The sequence below is a fragment of the Suricata suricatta genome, chromosome 17, assembly GCF_006229205.1.
Source record: "Suricata suricatta isolate VVHF042 chromosome 17, meerkat_22Aug2017_6uvM2_HiC, whole genome shotgun sequence".
NCBI classification, from domain to species: domain Eukaryota; kingdom Metazoa; phylum Chordata; class Mammalia; order Carnivora; family Herpestidae; genus Suricata; species Suricata suricatta.
This window is the reverse complement of record NC_043716.1, coordinates 20,764,547-20,782,535: the sequence shown is the minus strand read 5'-3', so window position 1 is coordinate 20,782,535 and position 17,989 is coordinate 20,764,547. Positions and strand designations below refer to the sequence as shown.

The following is a 17,989-nucleotide window of genomic DNA, read 5'->3' as shown; positions in this document are numbered from 1 at the left end:
GCGTCAGGCTCTGTGCTGACAGCTAGCTCAGAGCCTGGAGCCTGCTTCTGGTTCTGTGTCCTTCTTTCTCTGCCCCTTCCCCTCTCATGCTCTATCTCTCTCTGTATCAAAAATAAAACATTAAAAAAATTTTTTAAAAATTAATAATAAAATAAAAAATAAAAACTAACAGGGATACGTATATATTGAGAAGATACAAAAACCACAAAAATACCTGATCCTGTGCATTATCGTCTCTGAAAAAACAAAACAGGGGTCTGATATCCAGAAAACATGCCTGCATCAGAGGCAGAAGGGCCTCAGACACGCAGGACACGTAACCTCACAGCCACTCGCACGTGGAGCCCCCCAGCGGGCGGGGACAGGCGGGGCCGTGACCCGGTGCATACCTGCTGCGATTCCTGAGCCTGGGCTGGGGGAACAGAGGGGGCCTGTGTGGGCGAAGAGGCGAGGCGAGGCGAGGTAGGAGGTACCGTGCTGGCGCGAGGCGGGGTCAGGAAGGCCTGCTGCTCGGGGAAGTCCGCGGACAAGGTGGGGGCTCGAGTCCTGCCCTCCTGGGAGATGACGGGCTGCTGGCCAAGCACCAAGAGCACCAGCTCCTCTTTCTCCCGGCACATTTCAGTGGAGATGTCGTGGAGGCTGAGATAGTCCCTCAGGTCCTTCACCTTCATCTTCATGAGCTCTTCCCGCTGAAAAGCCGTGGCTCGGAACCGTTGGCAGAGAAGGCAGAGGCGGGGCCCATTTCCCACTTGGCTCGAACAGGTCATGCAGAAATTCTTCTTGCAGTCCAGGCAGGTCTGCTGCTTAGAGCAAGAGGCAGCGGAAGCCATGTCAGACTGAGGACAAGACAGGGTGGGATGGGGGCTTAGGGCTGCCATGCCCAGCGAGATCTCTCCCAGTCACTCCTACTTGTACTAAGCTACCCAGTTTTTAGGTTATTTTAAAGTAGGCTCCATGCCCAATATGGGCCTTGAACTCACATCCATGAGATCAATAGTCAGATGCTCTACCGACTGGGCCAGCCAGGCACCCCAGGGTACAAGCTTCCTTTTTTCGTTAACACCACTCCAAGATGGCAGACACCCCCCACCCCACCCCATATGCAGCTGTGTATCCAGGTATAGGACACCACATTTATTATTCCAGCTGAACCTTACTTTTCCATTGTACAGATAGAGAAACAGAGGTTATTAATACTACCAGCCTTGGGGTTGAAAAAACCAACATTTTTATTTAGTCTCCCTCTACCATTTTTTTAAAAAGCTTATTTATTTTTTGAGAGAGAGCGAGTGCAAGTAGGGGAGGTACAGAAAGAGACAGAGAGAGAATCATAAGCAGGCTCTGCACTGAAGCACAGAGCCCAACTGGGGACTTGATCTCACAGACTTAAGTGGAAATCAAGAATTGGACACTTAACTGACTGAGCTACCCAGGTGCCCCCCTCCTCCACTGTTTATGGTGTCACCTTGGGTGTGTAACTTAGCCTCTCTAGCCCTCAGTTTCCTCGTCTGTAAAATGTGGGCAATAATAGTATCTACCTCATAGGACTGTTGTATAAAGAGATAATGCATTTAGCATATCTGACACATGATTCTTCAATAAGTGTCAACTCTTTTAATTATTATTGCTAGAAAATGCGAGCTAATTTTGAGACCCAGGATTCAAACTCTGAACTATGACTCTATTTTGTTGCTGAGAAAAGAAAGCAAATGCCTAAGTATGATGGTGGTTACTACTATTATTAATTAAATTTACCGAGAGGCCACGATGTGCTAGGGCCTGTCATTTAACTCTTAAAGCAGGCCCACAAAGTATCACTGTATCACTATATTATGTATTAATGTACATAATCATTAATCAACCATAATTAACAGGGCTCCCTGTTTCACAAAGCAGGCAAGGCCTAGAGAGCTTACGAATCGTCCTCAAGGGCAGGCAGGGAACAGCAGAGCTGGGAGTCACACTCAAGGCCTGGCCACGTGGAATGCCTACAGCCATGCCCGCTGCACGAGCCCACGATGCCTACCTCAGTCCGGGTCAGGCCTACGGCAGGACCTAGCCCAGGGCCAGGCTCTCCACCTCCGAACCCGCCCTGGTGCCCCATCCGCAGAGGTTGTGCCCAGGCCCCCCACCCCAGGAAGGCCCACCCAGCATGCTGGGGGTCCAGTGTCGCACAGGAGCGTATCCAAGGCAAACACTCAGACAGCCCTCTGATTAAGGAGCTCTCGTCCATGCGAGCGCAGTGTCTCAGCCGCCTGGTGAGAGCACCCAGCGGGCAGGCCGCACCGCCTGGCAGCAGCCTCTCCCACAACAGCACACGACACATTGCACGAGGGCTTGCTCAGCTCACAGGAAGCAAACCTCAGCCTCCCACCCTACAGGCTGAGCCAGCACAGGGACGCCTGACTGTGCTCTGTCCCAGCCAAGAGCAGGCCACACTCCCACAGCAGAGGCACTTCTTGGGCGCACCCCCTACGAGCACACACTAGTCCTCTAAAGAAATTAAAGCCTCTTCATCCTCTGGTGACTCGAGCACTAACTACTTCTGCTGCCTCTTTTCTAAATATAGAAAGCTGAACTCAAACTCACAAGAATGCCCGAGAGACCTAGGTTCTCCTAGGCGAGATCACACTCCCCGGGCGGGCTCAAGAAGTCTGCACTGCACGGCTGAGGGCACCACGTGGCACTCGTGTCATGAAGGGAAGTGAGCGCAGTGTTTACCCCCCAGTTTTGACTATTCATACTTAGCAGGCATTTCGAAAGGACACATATCCAGCTCCCACATCCTCTACAGTTATAACCAGACAACCAACGGTTGCTGCACTAGCATCGTAACAGTTCTGGAACCTGGAGCCACTCAGGTGGAAAATGGATGCTAGCCTTGGGGGTTTATTTAGATCTAAAGCTTTTCTATTGGAGAATGAACTACGTTTAGGATGACTGATCGTGAAACGAAGAGGCTCCAGTGTCATAAAGCTGGAGGTCCTGCCGTGGAACATTACTTAAGTCAATGCAGTTTGACAAGACCTAGCCTGAAGCAATTAAAAAGCCCTGAGCTGCTCCATCAGCCAGATCTAAACAACTCTATTCTTTCTTCAAACATGCCCGGGTTATTGGATGCAAGATCAGAATGCAAAGGCAGCCACCCAGCTTCTCCATATGCCCCCGCTCTCCGGGACTCTCAAGTCAGCCTGCATCTGAAACACACCCTCCTCGGGGCACCTGGGCGGCTCAGTCGGTCAAGTGTCCAGCTTCAGCTCAGGTCATGATCTCACGGTTCGTGGATTCACACCCCACATTGGACTCTGTGTCTAAAGCTACCTCAGAGCCTGGAGCCTGCTTCAGGTTCTGTATCTCCTCTCTTTCTGACCCTCCCCTGCTCGTGCTTGTCTGTCTCTCAAAAAGAAATTAAAAACATTAAAAAAAAAATTTTTTTTTAAACACACCCTCCTCAAGGAGGGAGACAGCCTCCGGCTACCATCCCGGCCTGCAGAGCCAGGACAGAACAAAGGAGAGAGAAAACGGGTGTCAACAAACAAGGGCAGAATGAGCAAATGAAGTGTATAAATTCTAGCAACTCCTGCAAACCAAGTGAGTAACAAGGAAGCATGAAAGATGAATTAGCGGAGCCAACATTCCTGCAAAAATGCCAAGACTACATGCAACATCCAGCATCAAAAAGCGGCACCTCCAGGCAGGCACCGCCCTTCATGGATGGGGAGGCGGTGTCGCTGTCCTTGGCTAATGTGCACTTCCCTTACCTTATTCCTCCCTACCCATCCCCCCACACCCCTGCCCACCACCACACACACTCCCTGGCACAGGCGGGACAGCCCCTCCACCACGCCAGCCTTCCCAGGGGCATTTCTCCCTGCAGCCCACTGGGGGGAAGGGGCAGCCTGCAGAGTGACACAGCTAGGAGTCATCCGTGGCCAGCCCCTTCCTGACTGAGGGAACTTGTGTGAAACAAGGAAGATCCCAGGGCTTCAGATTCCTTGCCTGTAAAGTCAGATGGTCAAACCCACCTCTAAGGGTTACCGAAAGCATTACATGAGATGATGCGTATAAAACCTTAGCATAAGGTGGGCACTCACAAAAAGGTTGCACAGTCACCTTTTATTCCCTTCCCCCTTCGCTGCCTCCTCTCTCAGCTTCTGCCAGTACTCTGAGATCCCAAGATCTATCTCTTCCAAGTTTCTAAGCACAACCTCCTCCTCCTCAGTCTCCCCCAACTGGTCCAAATAAAGAGGCTGGGTACCAACCTCCCACCCTTCCCAAAGGGTCAGGACCCGCTGCCAAGCTGGACGTGGGTATTGCCAATACAGAGGAGGTATTTGGCTTGGGGCAAAATTGGTCATCCCTCTCTAGGACTGAAAACTCTAAGAGACGGGTACAAGCTATGGTCTCTCCAGATAGTCCTTAATGTTATCTGTGCTTAGTACCGGATGAGCATTCAGAAGATACTGACCACAATGAAGAAAAGGAAAACAGTAGGATCCTGTAATCATTTCCACTCAACCAACGTCTAGAAAACACGCTTTAAAAGCCGGTGGTTGTTACTTGCCGAGCTCTAAAGATAAAAGATAAGAATGCTGATCCCCTTAAAAACAAAGTTACAAATGAAAACTTCTCTTAGGAGAAAACATCCTTAATATTCATAAAATCCACTGTGAGTTACACAAAATTAATTCTTATTTTTGTAGCAAGACAAAATGGTCATCTTTTGCCGTTCAAATTGGGGCCTTCCTTCCTGTCACACCCCCAAAAGTTCTTTTTGCTACAGAAGCTTTCTCCTTATCACTTTTATCTCTTTCGTTCCTCTGTTCAAAATCTTTCTCGTGCTTCCTTGCTATCTGATGACAAGCTCCTTCCAACAGCAGTCATGGCCTTTCAGCATCTGATCCCAGCGTGGTCCACCGGAACTCCCCGAATATCCTGCATTCTGGCCAAACAGGCCACACTCACAGCTCCCAGATACACCTTGCACCTGTGCCCCACCTCCGGCGTCCTTACTTCAGCCACTGCTTTGCATCAATAAACCTGCCTTCATCCAGCTAGAATTATTATCATCTGATGTCTCAATTTACCAGCAATGCCTGATTTCCTGGTATGTAACTTACACGGTTGCAGGAGTTCTTTGTAAATGTGGGCGTCCTTAACTAGCCAGGGAGCTTCCTGAGGGAAAGGCCGATTTGGCTCCTTCTCCACAAACCTGCAACCTCTAGCTGCGAGCACACTGCCGCAGCTGCATCAGAACTGGATCCTTGATGAAAATCCTTTACAAACTGTTCGTGACTCAACTGCCTATTCATTCATTCATTTATTAAATCGTATTGCCTGCTGTGTGTTAGTCACTGTTCTACTAGACACTGGGAACAAAGTTGCGAACAAAACCAACAGAATCCCTGTTCTGTGCACCACCTCAGAAGATGGGCAACACTCAAGCATTTCCATCGGGTGGGAACAGGCACCATACATAAAAAATGAAGCCTCCCTCCTCCCATGTTCACCTACCTGCCATTCTCTCTTCTCCGGGGGCAGTTCCCTTGCTCACTCACTCTCTCTTCTGGCTCAGAAATGTCAGGAACTCACCAAATCCCTAGGTCCTCTCAACATGCTTTTCGACACACTTAGCGTGCAGGTGCCCACGCCTAATCACCATCACTGTGCTCTCGGCTCCTCTCTACTCCCCCTCCACAGAGTGTAACTGATGTTTTAGAGAAAAGGTCCACAAAAACCTACAGCAAATTCATGCGGCCTCATTGAGACAAACGTCTTTCCTATTCCTTTCCTGACAATTACTTTGCCACTTCTCTCCGCAGCTGTTCCCAACATTTCTCAGAGAAAACAGCAAGGTCTTGACTATCCAATAGACTCTAGGTGCACCTGAGGAGTCCTGGAAACCATGGACTACCTTAAATAGAGAGAGCAGTTTCTTCATCTCTAAAATGGGAACAAATAATAGTACACATTTCACAGTCCCTGTTAAGGGTTCAAAGAGGGAGCGCATTTCAAACACCAAGCTTAGTGACTGGCAGCCAACGGGCCTCCTTCCCATCTCATCTCGGCTCCCTCACCCACCCCACCATCTCGGTCACTGAGAAGACTCCGAGCTCCTCCAGGTCTCCGCGTCAGCTCTGTCCCAGGACTCGACCTTCCAGTCTAAGTGTAAGAAGCACGGTGCCACAGCCACCAAACCACACGGCTCCCTGTGGTGGCCTCTCTGGTGGCGTTCTCGCCATGACTAGGGCAGCTGAACAAATCACAGCAAAGCTCTGCTGTGGCCCCCTTTGCTGGAGCATAGGCAAAATACAACCTACGAGGCAAAATGCCAGTCCTCCCCGCCTCATGGGTACAAAAGGGTGGTCAGCGCCGCAGGAGTCCTGACTGCCAAAGGACTTCTGGGAGACAGCTTGGGAATTCAAAGGGCTGGGTGTGAATCCTGGCTCTGCCCTCTACTAACCACAGGGTCTTGGGGCACTACCTAAGTGGGGGGAAAAGGTGTCATTCAATCACTCTTACGCCACGTGTTGGGAACTTGAAAGTCTCCCTTCTTAACTGTTAAACTCTAAGCCTCAGTTTCCCATATGTAAAATGGGAGTTTCGGCACCCTGAAATCTCTGTCACAGAGATATTGTGAGGATGAAATGAAACCAAAACATCCACCTTGCTCACAGCAGACCTTTGCACACAGCAGGTGGTTTAAAAAGGAGCTCTTCCTCTCATCAGTGCCACTTTAACATCGCAGCCAGGGCTGCAAACCTCCCGGTCTATATAAGAACACAGGAATTCCCAGGTCAGGGTTCACCGTCAGCCCCAGCCATGCTTGATGGAGGAGAATATGCTGCCTCTGGGCCCTGACGAGGGATGCCAGCACCCACGCACAACTCCCCAACCACTGGTCCGCCCTGCTGCTTGCTAACCTGGAAAACATGGCTACCATGCATGGCCAGTGAAATCGCTACACTAAAGGAGCCCCAGTCTTTGTACTGTTAGGGTCTTATGTACCCAGGTTGTCTTCGGCATGTGAGTATAAAAAAAACAAGTTAATCTGCAGCCGGGCTTTTTATGGGGACAGCAAATGAAGGGAGTAACACTGGGTGCCTGCTCCGTTCCAGCATCATGCCGGGTGCCCTTGGTAGCCTGACTCGTTTTATTCACACAACGCTGTCTGATGCGTATGACTACTATACCCCCATTTTAGAGAGGGGGGAAAGACTCTCCAGAAAGGTTAGGTCATATGGCTCGTAAGCAGCAAAGTCGACATCTGAATTCAGGCCTGTCTGGTTCCAAATCTACGCTGAGATGCTCTGCTTGGGCTAGCTCTTCTTTAACAGCCTTGCGAAGGGATCCGGTGGCAGTTCCTAGCACTGCACAAGCAGTGGCAGGGTGACAGGCATTACGGAGGGGTTGGCAGGCCTGCCCGAGGACCTGAGGCTGCAGCGGCCTGGCAAGCCGTGAAGTCAACACTCACCTTCCTGGCCGTGTTCGTGAAGTGGGCCCCACAAGCCTTGCAGCTTGGTTCCGAGCCTGTGGGGGAGGGGAAGGAGCTGTACCCAGGGTTGGAATAGGCCTGTGTCCTGGCTCCCTGGGGCGGGGGGACCTCCTCAGGTTGTCCGTCCAGGCAGAACCAGTTGCAGCAGGTTGCCCACATGATAAAATCTGGTTCGAGGGAGGAAGGGGAAAAGGGTCAGAGTTAAGACACACCTCTACTGCGTTCCCCCATTCCCGAGGGCACAAGTGAGCTGAGATTCTCAACCCGTATCTGCTGCCAGAGTCCAGCTTCGAGGTGAAGACGTGTTTTCAGGGGCCAGATTCCTTGCCACATCTTGCTTCATCACAGTGGCCACTGTACACAAGACAGACGCCTGGTCTACCAGCACAACATGGGCGGCCAAGCTGGCACACCACCTTTGAAAGGTTGCTGACCCCTGTTTTGGTTTAATCTGAGACCTAACTTCAAAAAAAAGAACTGCCTTGGCAATTGCAAGTGACCTAAAACCCACTTTACTCAGGAAGATGAATTTGCTCCTAGAGCTCAAATAGACAGAACTTTATCAGCAGCACTAATGTGGCTCGGTGAGTTAAACGTCTGACTCTTGGATTCGGCTCAAGTCATGATCCCATAGTTTGTGAGTTCAAGCCCCACATCAGGCTCTGTGCTGACATTATGGAGCCTGCTTGGGATTCCCTCTCTCCCTCTCCTCTCTGTTCCTCCCCTGCTTGTGCGTGCTCTCTCTCTCTCTCAAAGTAAGTTTTTAAAAAGTTTATTTTTTTTAACTTTAAAAAAAAAAGAAAGAAAGATGGGGACTGGAAACTGGTGCAACCACTCTGGAAAACAGTATGGAGGTTCCTCAAAAAATTAAAAATAAAACTACTCTACAACCCAGTAATTGAACTACTAGCTATTTATCCAAGGAATACAGGTGTGCTGTTTCGAAGGGGCATGTGCACCCCAATGTTTATAGCAGCACTATCAACAACAGCCAAAGTATGGAAAGAGCCCAAATGTCCATCAATGGATGAATGGATAAAGAAGATGTGCTATATACACAATGGAGTATTACTTGGCAATCCAAAAGAATGAAATCTTGCCATTTGCAACTACATGGAACTAGAGGGTATTATGCTAAGCAAAACAAATCAGTCAGAGAAAGACAAATATCATATGATTTCACTCATATGAGGACTTTAAGATACAAAACCGATGAACACAAAAGGAAGCAAAAATAATATTTAAAAAACGGGGAAGGGGACAAAACATAAAAGACTCTTAAATACAGAGAGCAAACAGAGTTGCTGGAGGGATTGTGGGAGGGGGGATGGGCTAAATGGGTAAGGGGCATTAAGGAATCTACTCCTGAAATCACTGTTGTACTATATGCTAACTCTTGGATGTAAATTAAAAAAAAATAAATTAAAAAAAGAACTTTATCATACATGCATGTGTGCACACACAAGTATAATCCCATATTCACAATGACCATGGAGAGGAGCTAGTATTATCACCTTTACAGAGATGAGGCAGCCGAGGCTCAAAGAAGTCAAGGTCACACAGCTTATATACAGAGAACTCACACAGCTTATATACAGAGAACTGAGATTCTCAAAACCCAGGTCTTCTGACTCTAAACCTAATGTTCTTTTCCTGCACCATGCTACCCACCTTGATTTCCCCTCCACCAGCTGGCAGAGCCAATTGCTCTTACGTTTTCTCTTCTGATCCTTCCTGAACCTCACTCCCAGCAGCTTCAACAGTTTGTTGCACAGACATTCTTACCCTCTGTTTTCTACCACTAAAGCACAAAGTCCTTGAGGGAAGGGATGACTTCTTATTCGCGTGCGTACTGCACCCTAGCAGTGTTTTGCACGCAGAAGACATTTAACCAATGTTTATAACTTTGCTGAACAGGTGCCTCTATGGATTTATTAAGAAATTCTAGGGGCGCCCGGGTGGCTCAGTCGGTTAGGCCTCCAACTTTGGCTCAGGTCAGATCTCACGTTCATGGGTTTGAGCCCCGAGTCAGGCTCTGTGCTGACAGCTCAGAGCCTGGAGCCTGCTTCCAGTTGTGTGTCTCCTTCTCTCTCTACCCCTACCCCTTTCATGCTCTGTCTCTCTCTGTCTCAAAAATAAATAAAAACATAAAAAAAAGAAAAAAAAATTCTGGAATATTATTCTCATTTTACATATCAAATAGGGGTACTAAGGACAAAGGAGCAGATGATTTTTTTAAGTTTATTTTTGAGAGAGAAAGAGTGTAAGTGGGGAAGGGGCAGAAAGAGAGGAGAGGGAGAGGGAAGGAGAGAGAGGGAGAAAGAATCCCAGTCTCCACACCACCAGTGCAGAGCCCAATGCTCTGCTCAAACTCACGAACCACCAGATAGTGACCTGAGTCAAAGTCAGACACTTAAACTGATTGAGCCACCCAGGCGCCTCTGATTTTCTTTTTTAATTTGAGAGAGAGAGAGAGAGAAAGAATCCTAAGTAGGCTCTATGGTCAGCCTGATACAGGGCTCAATCCTTCAAACATGGGATCATGACCTGAACTGAAATCAGGAGTCAGACACTCAACCAACTGAGGCACCCAGGCGACCCAAATGCTTTAGGTAGGCTCCACGCCCAGCAGAGAGCCCAAAGTGGGGCTTGAACTCACAATGAGATCAAGACCTGGGCTGAGATCAAGTTGCTTAAGCAACTGAGCCACCCAGATGCTTAAGATCCCAGAACAAAGAAGATCCAATCCCTCAAATGTCAAAATAACCTAACATTGCAAAAGGGTGTCCTAAAATGCCAAGCATTGCTGTGATAAAATCAGAGTGTGCTTTTCTTAGTAGACCAAGGCAGTCAATATGGACATTTCGAGCCTGAACTCTCTGCCTACAGAGATAATAAATGAAACATCTAGTGTTACTATTCAATAATCAGGTCACACAAAAGAACGGCACCTTCTGCTCAGCCTCCTGACTCTTACAAAGTGTCTTTGTTAAATCCTAGTTCAAAGATGTGCTAAGCTGGGAAGTACTAACAGTAAGAGGCAGGCTGTTTCAAGCTTGGTCATCTCACAGAGGAAAAGCCAGAGGCCCAGCAGGAGGATTTGCTTCCTGGTTCACACAACTAGAACCTACTCTTAGGGCCTTCTTAGCTTCTAGCATTTCCCGGTACATCAGATGTAGAATTCATTCCCTTTCCCGAGGCATGCCCGATTCACACCCACCTCCCCCACCAGCCTGGGACCAGCTGAGAACAGGACCATAGATGGTCACTCAGCAGATAGGTAGCTCAACAAAGACTACTGAATGAATCATACAGTATTTAAATTTTAACTAATCGCATTCACTCCATTTCCTACACATCAAAAACCTTGGTCTCGGCCTATTACTTGTCTAAGTCTTCTAAGTTCCCAGAAGACAGCCTTAATTGCAATAAATAGTTCACATGGAATAACAACGTGAGGAACAGTTCAGTAAATTAGTTCTTTATTGGCAAGATAATGGCGCTAACAGCAGAGTGGCCCCCTCTGAAAAGAGGTTGTGCGGTTCTCTAAATCAGCTGTTGACAAGAGCATCTGAGGCAGTGTGTCATAATGCAAGGAATACAGGATCTGGAATCAGAAGGCCTGGCCCCAAGCCCTGCTTTCCTACACCTACCTTTCATAAGTCCTACCTTTCTGTTCTTCCTTTTTCTTTAAAAAAAAAAAAATTTATGTTCTTTATTTATTTTTGAGAAACAGAGACAGCACAAGCTGGGGAAGGTCAGAGAGAGAGGGAGACACAGAAACTGAAGCAGGCTCCAGGCTTTGAGCTAGCTGTCAGCACAGAACCAGAATCGGGATTCCAACCCATGAACCGTGAGATCATGACCTAAGCTGAAGCCGGACGCTTAACCGACTGAGCCACCCAGGAGTCCCTGTTCTATCTTTTTCTCACCTGGACATCCTCCATTGTTACAATGCTCGTTGCTATGACAATGGTTCAGCCACAATTTCTCTGGCAAGGTTCACAGTAAAAAGTAAACATAGAGATTTCCCCCACAATTACCATTTGGCTTTCTGGGCTCATCCCAAAAAGGGACAGGGAGATCTGTGACAAAACATGCATAAGGGGCCGAGTAACTAAGGGGGGTGGGGACAAGGCTCAGAGCAGCACTGGGACAAGGCTGCGGGCGGTCTGCTGACTTCTGTCAGAACCTCCACTCCCCCACGCACGCAACCTTTACTGAAGCCAGTGCCTTGCTGTTTCCAGTGCTGGGCGAGTAAGGTAGAGATCTGACCCTTGAGGGGTTCACGGTCTTGTAGGGGAACAAGAAATGTAAAAGCAGGGGCACCTAGCTGGCTCAGTCAGTAAAGCACATGACTCTTGACCTCAGGGTGGTGAGTTCGAGCCCCATGCTGGGTGTAGAGATTACTCAAAATCTTTTAAAAAAGGAGAAAGAAAAGAAGAGAAGAGACTAGAAATGCAAAGCCAAAACTAGAAATTTCAGGGTGTTCAGTGCTTTAACAGAGGTTCCTACAGCATACAGGAGGCTACAAACATACAATCAGCTCCCCAGGGTGGAGGGATGAGCAGAGAAGACTTCGCAAGGAAGGGGACACAAATACCCTGCCGTTAGAGTAACTGGCCCAGAGTAAAGGGAATTTTCAAAAAAAAGCAAACCACATGCCAACATGGCATTAAAGAAACTACAAAACGTTCAGTATGGTCAAGAGTAAGGGTGGGGTGGATGAGGTACAGCAGGCAAATGATCAGCCGCTAAAGGGCTCGGTAAGGAAGCCGGACTTGACCGTACACGTGCTGGAGCACGGCAAGGGGTGCAGGCAGGCAGGTTCTCCCATCTGCATGTTACAGTGGGCACTCTGTGGTAAGCAGCCTGGGGAACATGCCTGCGAGGGGACAGCTGGGAGCAGGAAGCTGCTGTCATACGGTCAAGACATGAGGACACGGGCGTAAGAGAAAGGCATAGACGGATCTCTGATAGAACTCGTGGGATGTGTCAGTGAATTGAAGCAGGGGGAGAACGGGGAGAAAAAGCGGTCTTGGACGAATTCCAGGATCTCTGAATGAAGCAACGGGACACAGTGGAATCATTAACTGGAATAAGGGACAAAGGCCTCAGGAGGAGGTATGTGTCTATATGTGAAGGCAGGGGGCAGTTAAGATGAGGAGTGGAGTTTTGTACACAGAGGTCTTACAGATGGACACACAGCACACAGGAGCACAGTCCTGGTTGAGGAAGGAAGGTCTGGGAATCCTCAGATCGCTGGAAGCACGACAAGCCAGAATGAGGCAGAAGACTGAGTTATACAGTGGGGGTCAGAGATGGACGGGGAAAGCCCCCGGGTGCACCCAACCTAAAGGGCTAGTGGAGGAAAACCATGACAGCAGTGGAAGGAAGAATGCTCAAAGTGGGTGGTCTGGGGCCCCCGAGTGGCTTAGTCAGTTAAGTGGCTGACTTTAGCTCAGGTCATGATTTCATGGTTCACAAGTTCGAGCCCTGCATTGGGCTCTGTGCTGACAGCTTCGAGTCTGGAACCTGCTTCAGATTCTGTCTCTCTCTCTCTCAAAAATAAATAAACAAAAACAAAAAACCACAAAGGTAGGCGATCTGGAAAAGGGTTCTGTGTTTCAGGAAGAAATGATCAAAGCTGTCAAATGACCCGGAGAGTAGAACACAAGGAATACAAAATGCTCAATGGATCCAGGCCCCAGTTTTAGGAAAACGTGAGTGTGTTCTTCGTCCAAGCAGTTAAGGAAGTGAGAAGCTGACGGATAACCACGGATCAGAAAGTGAGTGAGAAGTGAGGATATGCCAGGCCCTAAGGATAAACTGTTCTCTGAAGAAACCTGGCCACGAAAGGAAGAGAGAAGGCCAGAGCTGAAGAGGATGCAATTGCTAAGACAAGACAGAGAAATGCAGAGCCTGCAGGAGATCCCCAAAGAGGAAGAGGTTACAGGAGAAGGAAGTTGGCAACAGAAGGGGGGAGTAAGGGTCAGGAGGAGAAAGAAAGGTGACCTGTTCATCAGACGGGGGGCAGGAGAAAGGTCACCTCTTCCACCAGAGACTGGAACTGAGGGGCGACAGATGTCACCAAAGATAAGCTTCCAGCTGACAAAGGTGAGCGGATGAAGTAAAAAGGCAAGGGGTGGGGGGATGCAGTTAACCACAAGAAGAAAAACTTTCCCTTCACACAAGGAATCTGCACGTTGCATTTTGTTGAGAGCCAAGGACTCTGCCACATGAGAGGTAGGCCCTCTTCGTAAGGCGGGCTCACAGGAAAAGCGCTGGAAGGCCAGCCAGCTGTATAGGGTTTATATTCCTGTGCTTTCCCAAGTGCTTCGGGAGCACCAGCGATGTGTTGGGCACCGGGAATACCAAAAGTGATGCCGACTAGGGCCCTGCCCCCAGGGGACTCTGGGCTAGTGAGGCACAACTGTATAGCTCACCTGGGCAATCCCGACCGAAGAGCTAAGAAAGGTCTTCCTCAGCAGAGAACCAAGGCCACCTATCTTCCACAGCAGTATTTTCCTTCTCTCAACTTTGGTTCTAATCTTAACTGCCTCCTCGAAGAGCTGGGAAAGAAAAGCTGTCGGCCTATCCAAGTATTTGGCTGGGCTCAGGAGGTCTTGGCTCTGGGAGAAGACTTGCAGTTTGCCTCTGGATTATTCCCTCAGCCGCAAGTGCAGGTGGAGAACGGAGTCTCATCCTGGGCATACGTGGGGACGTACTCATTACAGAAAGGGCGGGAGGGTGGCGGGAGTCTCCAGTGCTGAAGTAGCTAACAGAACAGGGTCACCAATGTCAGGACACCAGCCTTTCACTCTTTTTGACATATAATTAAATGCCATTTCCTAATGCAGCCAGTTAAAAGTGCTCTCTTGCCCAATTGGAAAATACGACACTAAATTACAACTATATTCAGGGTTACCTCAGAGAGTGAAAGGAAAGCGTTTGTAATTTTAATATTGCCATACAAACCAAACGCTTCTCTCTAGCAATATTTTTTCATCCCTCAGCCCTAAACAGACACACACATTCAGCATTTGATCATGTTACCAAAGGGCTGGAAATAGAATCAACTGTGGGATGTATAACGAATTTTGCCTGTCCATGGTGCCATCGTGATAAACTTCCCTTTCTGATCTGTAAATCTCCTGATCTTGAAGGAAAATGATCAAATCTTCTCTGAGGGTTTGAAAATTCCTTCCCTAAATCCCCTCACCCTCTTTGGAAAAGATGGACTCAGAGATTTGATCCTCAAATACAGTCTCTGACCGCCGTCCCAGGGGGCCTGTTTGAAACCCGTGAGGCTCTCCTCTCCCACCCCATGGGACGCGGAGGAAGACGGGAGGCGTCGGGCCGAGGTGAACAAGGAAACTTGCTCTTCCCTGTGGAGGAGCCCGGTGGTCGGGCCGAGATGGCCAGTCAGCACACGGGAGTGTGTCAGCTTGAGAAGTATGCTGGCATTTCTTGGGAGACTAAGCTCTGCTGAACAGGAAAATTACAGATTTAATAACAGGGTAAGATAAACGACCCATCCCAGGTAGGCTGAGTACAGTTATAGTTAGAGGCAAGAAGGGAGATAATGTGATTTCTCCCCATTAAGTCCTGGAATCCTAAGTAATTTTAAAACAGTCACTTCTCCACTTGTTCACCTGCCCAAGGCACATAATTTTACGTGGATCAGTGGCTGCCATGCGCTTTGCTGAGGAGGATGGAAGGGTCAGAATGGACCCATGGAGTAGGAGGGTCAGAATGTCAGTGCCCTGGTAAAATAAGTGCAAATTTGCAATGCAACTCCAAACCACCTGGCTAATCACCAAAATCTAAGGCAGTAAAGTCAAGTCCCCAAGGTTCTGACCCTATCTGTTCTGATTTTAATTAACCGCTCTGGATGCCAAGGTACTTCTGCAACAACGGGCTTTACACAGATGCAACATCTTGGAACTAAGATACTTACGGTGAGCCACTGTGTAAGATTTCACAAAAAAAAATCCTTTTTAGAAAACCTAATTACAATGCCCACAATCCTCAAAGAAGTACCTTTCTGACAGAGCAAATCAGGAAGGGGCTAAGAGGCAAGCCTTCAAGAATGTCTGCAGTTCTTTGAGGGAGGTTTGCCTATTGTCACTACCATATTCCTGGAACTGTTAGAAGCAGCTAGGCTCTAAGTGCATTAGGAAAAGTACCCCACGTTATGGATCATTAATACAGAACAGGCTTTGCTTCATCTTGTATATTATCCTTAAAAAACAAATTAAAGTACAATTGCAATGACTTTGAAAGGAAATGCTACGAAAGCCTATCAATATGGCTTAGCTATGCCTTTCTGAAATAACTGATAAGTAATTACATGTTTTGAGAAGTAGAGAAGAAAGTAGTCATTCTCCACTTGAAGAATACTTCTTATCTGCCAGGCACTGAGCTAGGGACTACCTAGTGCTTTATCATGTGATCCTCACAATTCTGGCTTCTGGCAAGGCAAACTGGATTAGTTCATCCCAGCTACAGGTGAAAAAGCCAAGGTTCAGAGAAGTTACCTTGCTAAAGGTTATAGCTAGAGGGCAGTTAAGCCAGGATGTGAAACTAAATGGCCTATACCACGAAGCCCGTGCTCCGCAGGCTGTACGAAGTAGTCCTGATTCCACAATCCAGCAATCAATCAAATAGAAAATCAGTCGGGGGCGCCTGGGTGGCACAGTTAAGCATCTGACTCTTGATCTCAGCTCAGGGCATGATCTCATGGTTCGTGAGTCGGAACCCACATAGAGCTCTGTACTGATGGTGTAAAAACTGCTTGGGATTCTCTCCACTCCGCCCCCTCAAAACTACACAAAACGTTAAAAAAAAAGTGTTCTACAAATACTCAACTCACTTCCTCTACTTCTAATTCAGTCTTTAATTTTTTTTTTATAGTTCATTTATTTTTGAGACAGAGAGAGACAGAGCATGAGAGGGGGAGGGGCAGAGAGAGGAGACACAGAACTGGAAGCAGGCTCCAGGCTCTGAGCTAGCTGTCAGCACACAGCCTGACGCGGGGCTCGAACCCACGAATGTGAGATCTGACCTGAGCCGAAGTCGGAGGCTCAACTGACTGAGCCACCCAGGCGCCCCTGGATACTAGTTTTAAGCTGAAGATTCATAAATTCCTATCCCATCTCTCCTGCCCGCCCCCCCCAGCAGTGATCTCAATCTCCATCTCTGATCTATTATGCACATGGCACACTTCCCTCCTTAGACTCTGAATTTGCTGTTTGTTCCTGGAAGAGTCCTACTTGGACTTTTCTCCCCAGGATATCACATACTTGGCTTCCTCCTGTCATTCACTCTTCAGTTTAAATGTTATTTTCTAATCTCATGCCTAATAGCACGAACTAATACTACTGGCTTGTTAACTGCCTTTCCTAACCTGAATTTAAAAAATATATGAGGCCAGGGATTTTGTGCTCTACTGTAATTCCAGAGTCTAGAAGGACTTCTTGGATGGAAGAACTGCTCCTAACTAGTTTCCCAGCTCCCGTTCTTGCCTCTCTCCAATTCCTTCTCCCCAATACACACACACACACACACACACACACACACACACTCTCTCTCTCTCTCTCTCTCTCTCTCTCTCTCTCTCCCTCCCTCCCTCTCTCTCTCTCTCCTACGCGCTCTTGAATGGAGTCCTACTGCATTTTAGAAAGAAAGCTAAAGTCCCTGCATGGTTAAAAGACCCTGCATGTGCCACCAGTCCCTGTCCACTTCTCTCATTCTCCCTGCTCACTGAGCTTCAAGCCACGGTGGCCTTCAGGAGGTCAAGCACGCTGAGCCGTGTCCTGCCTCCGGGTCTCCACTTGTTCTCCCAGCCTGGATCGTTCCTCCTCACTCCACCCGTTTAGAGGGGTCCTCAGTCACACTGCCTCTCTCTTTCTGCCCTTTCAGTTTTCTTCCTGGGCACTGTCGTGATCAGCAATGATAAAGGTTTGTTTACAGCCGATCTACCCACAGACTAGAAACTCCAAGGGCAGGAACCCCATCTGTCCTCACTTTTTTATCCACATCTAGCACAGTGCCACTTTGCAGCAGGCACCCAAATAATTGGTGGAATGAACAAACAGAGGTCAGAGGAACAGTCAAGTATTTTATCAATACAGCCAATGAGGCAAGTACTAGTTATCTCTCCTTAGGGCCCAAAGCATTGTGTCAATATTTATAGTGACAAAAAGGGACTATGAAAAAAAAAGTCCTTTATCAAAAACAAAGGGCAGCTAACCTTGGACAGGTTCCTTAAGCTTTTTTGAGTCTGTTTCCTCACTGGTATAAAAGGGATAATCCCTCTTTGTTGGGAGGTAATTGCAGGGATGAAAAATAATACTCAGAAAGTGCCTAACCAATAGCAAGTGATCACTGATCAATAAATTGACATGCTAAAAAAAAAAAAGAAATTATCCTTAAACTTTAAGTTACAATCCTAAAACGGCAACAGCCTAGATGTTCAACAGTGACTACTGG

General features: G+C 48.0%; 1 protein-coding gene across 4 annotated transcripts in view; it reads right to left on the bottom strand.

Annotated features, from left to right (window-relative positions):
• Positions 1-17,989, bottom strand: part of RFFL (ring finger and FYVE like domain containing E3 ubiquitin protein ligase) — a 47,731-nt gene that overhangs the window by 10,541 nt on the left and 19,201 nt on the right. Inside the window, exons 1-3 of one of the 4 annotated variants that reach the window (XM_029927479.1) lie at positions 13,942-14,273; positions 7,475-7,662; positions 390-836 (exon numbers count right to left, since the gene is read on the bottom strand). In XM_029927479.1, the coding sequence (XP_029783339.1) occupies positions 390-836; positions 7,475-7,654 (627 nt within the window). In that variant the 5' untranslated portion in view covers positions 7,655-7,662; positions 13,942-14,273. Of the gene's footprint in view, positions 1-389; positions 837-7,474; positions 7,663-13,941; positions 14,274-17,989 lie in introns of those variants that run through there. The other 3 variants (XM_029927478.1, XM_029927480.1, XM_029927481.1) reach the window with 3 other exon arrangements.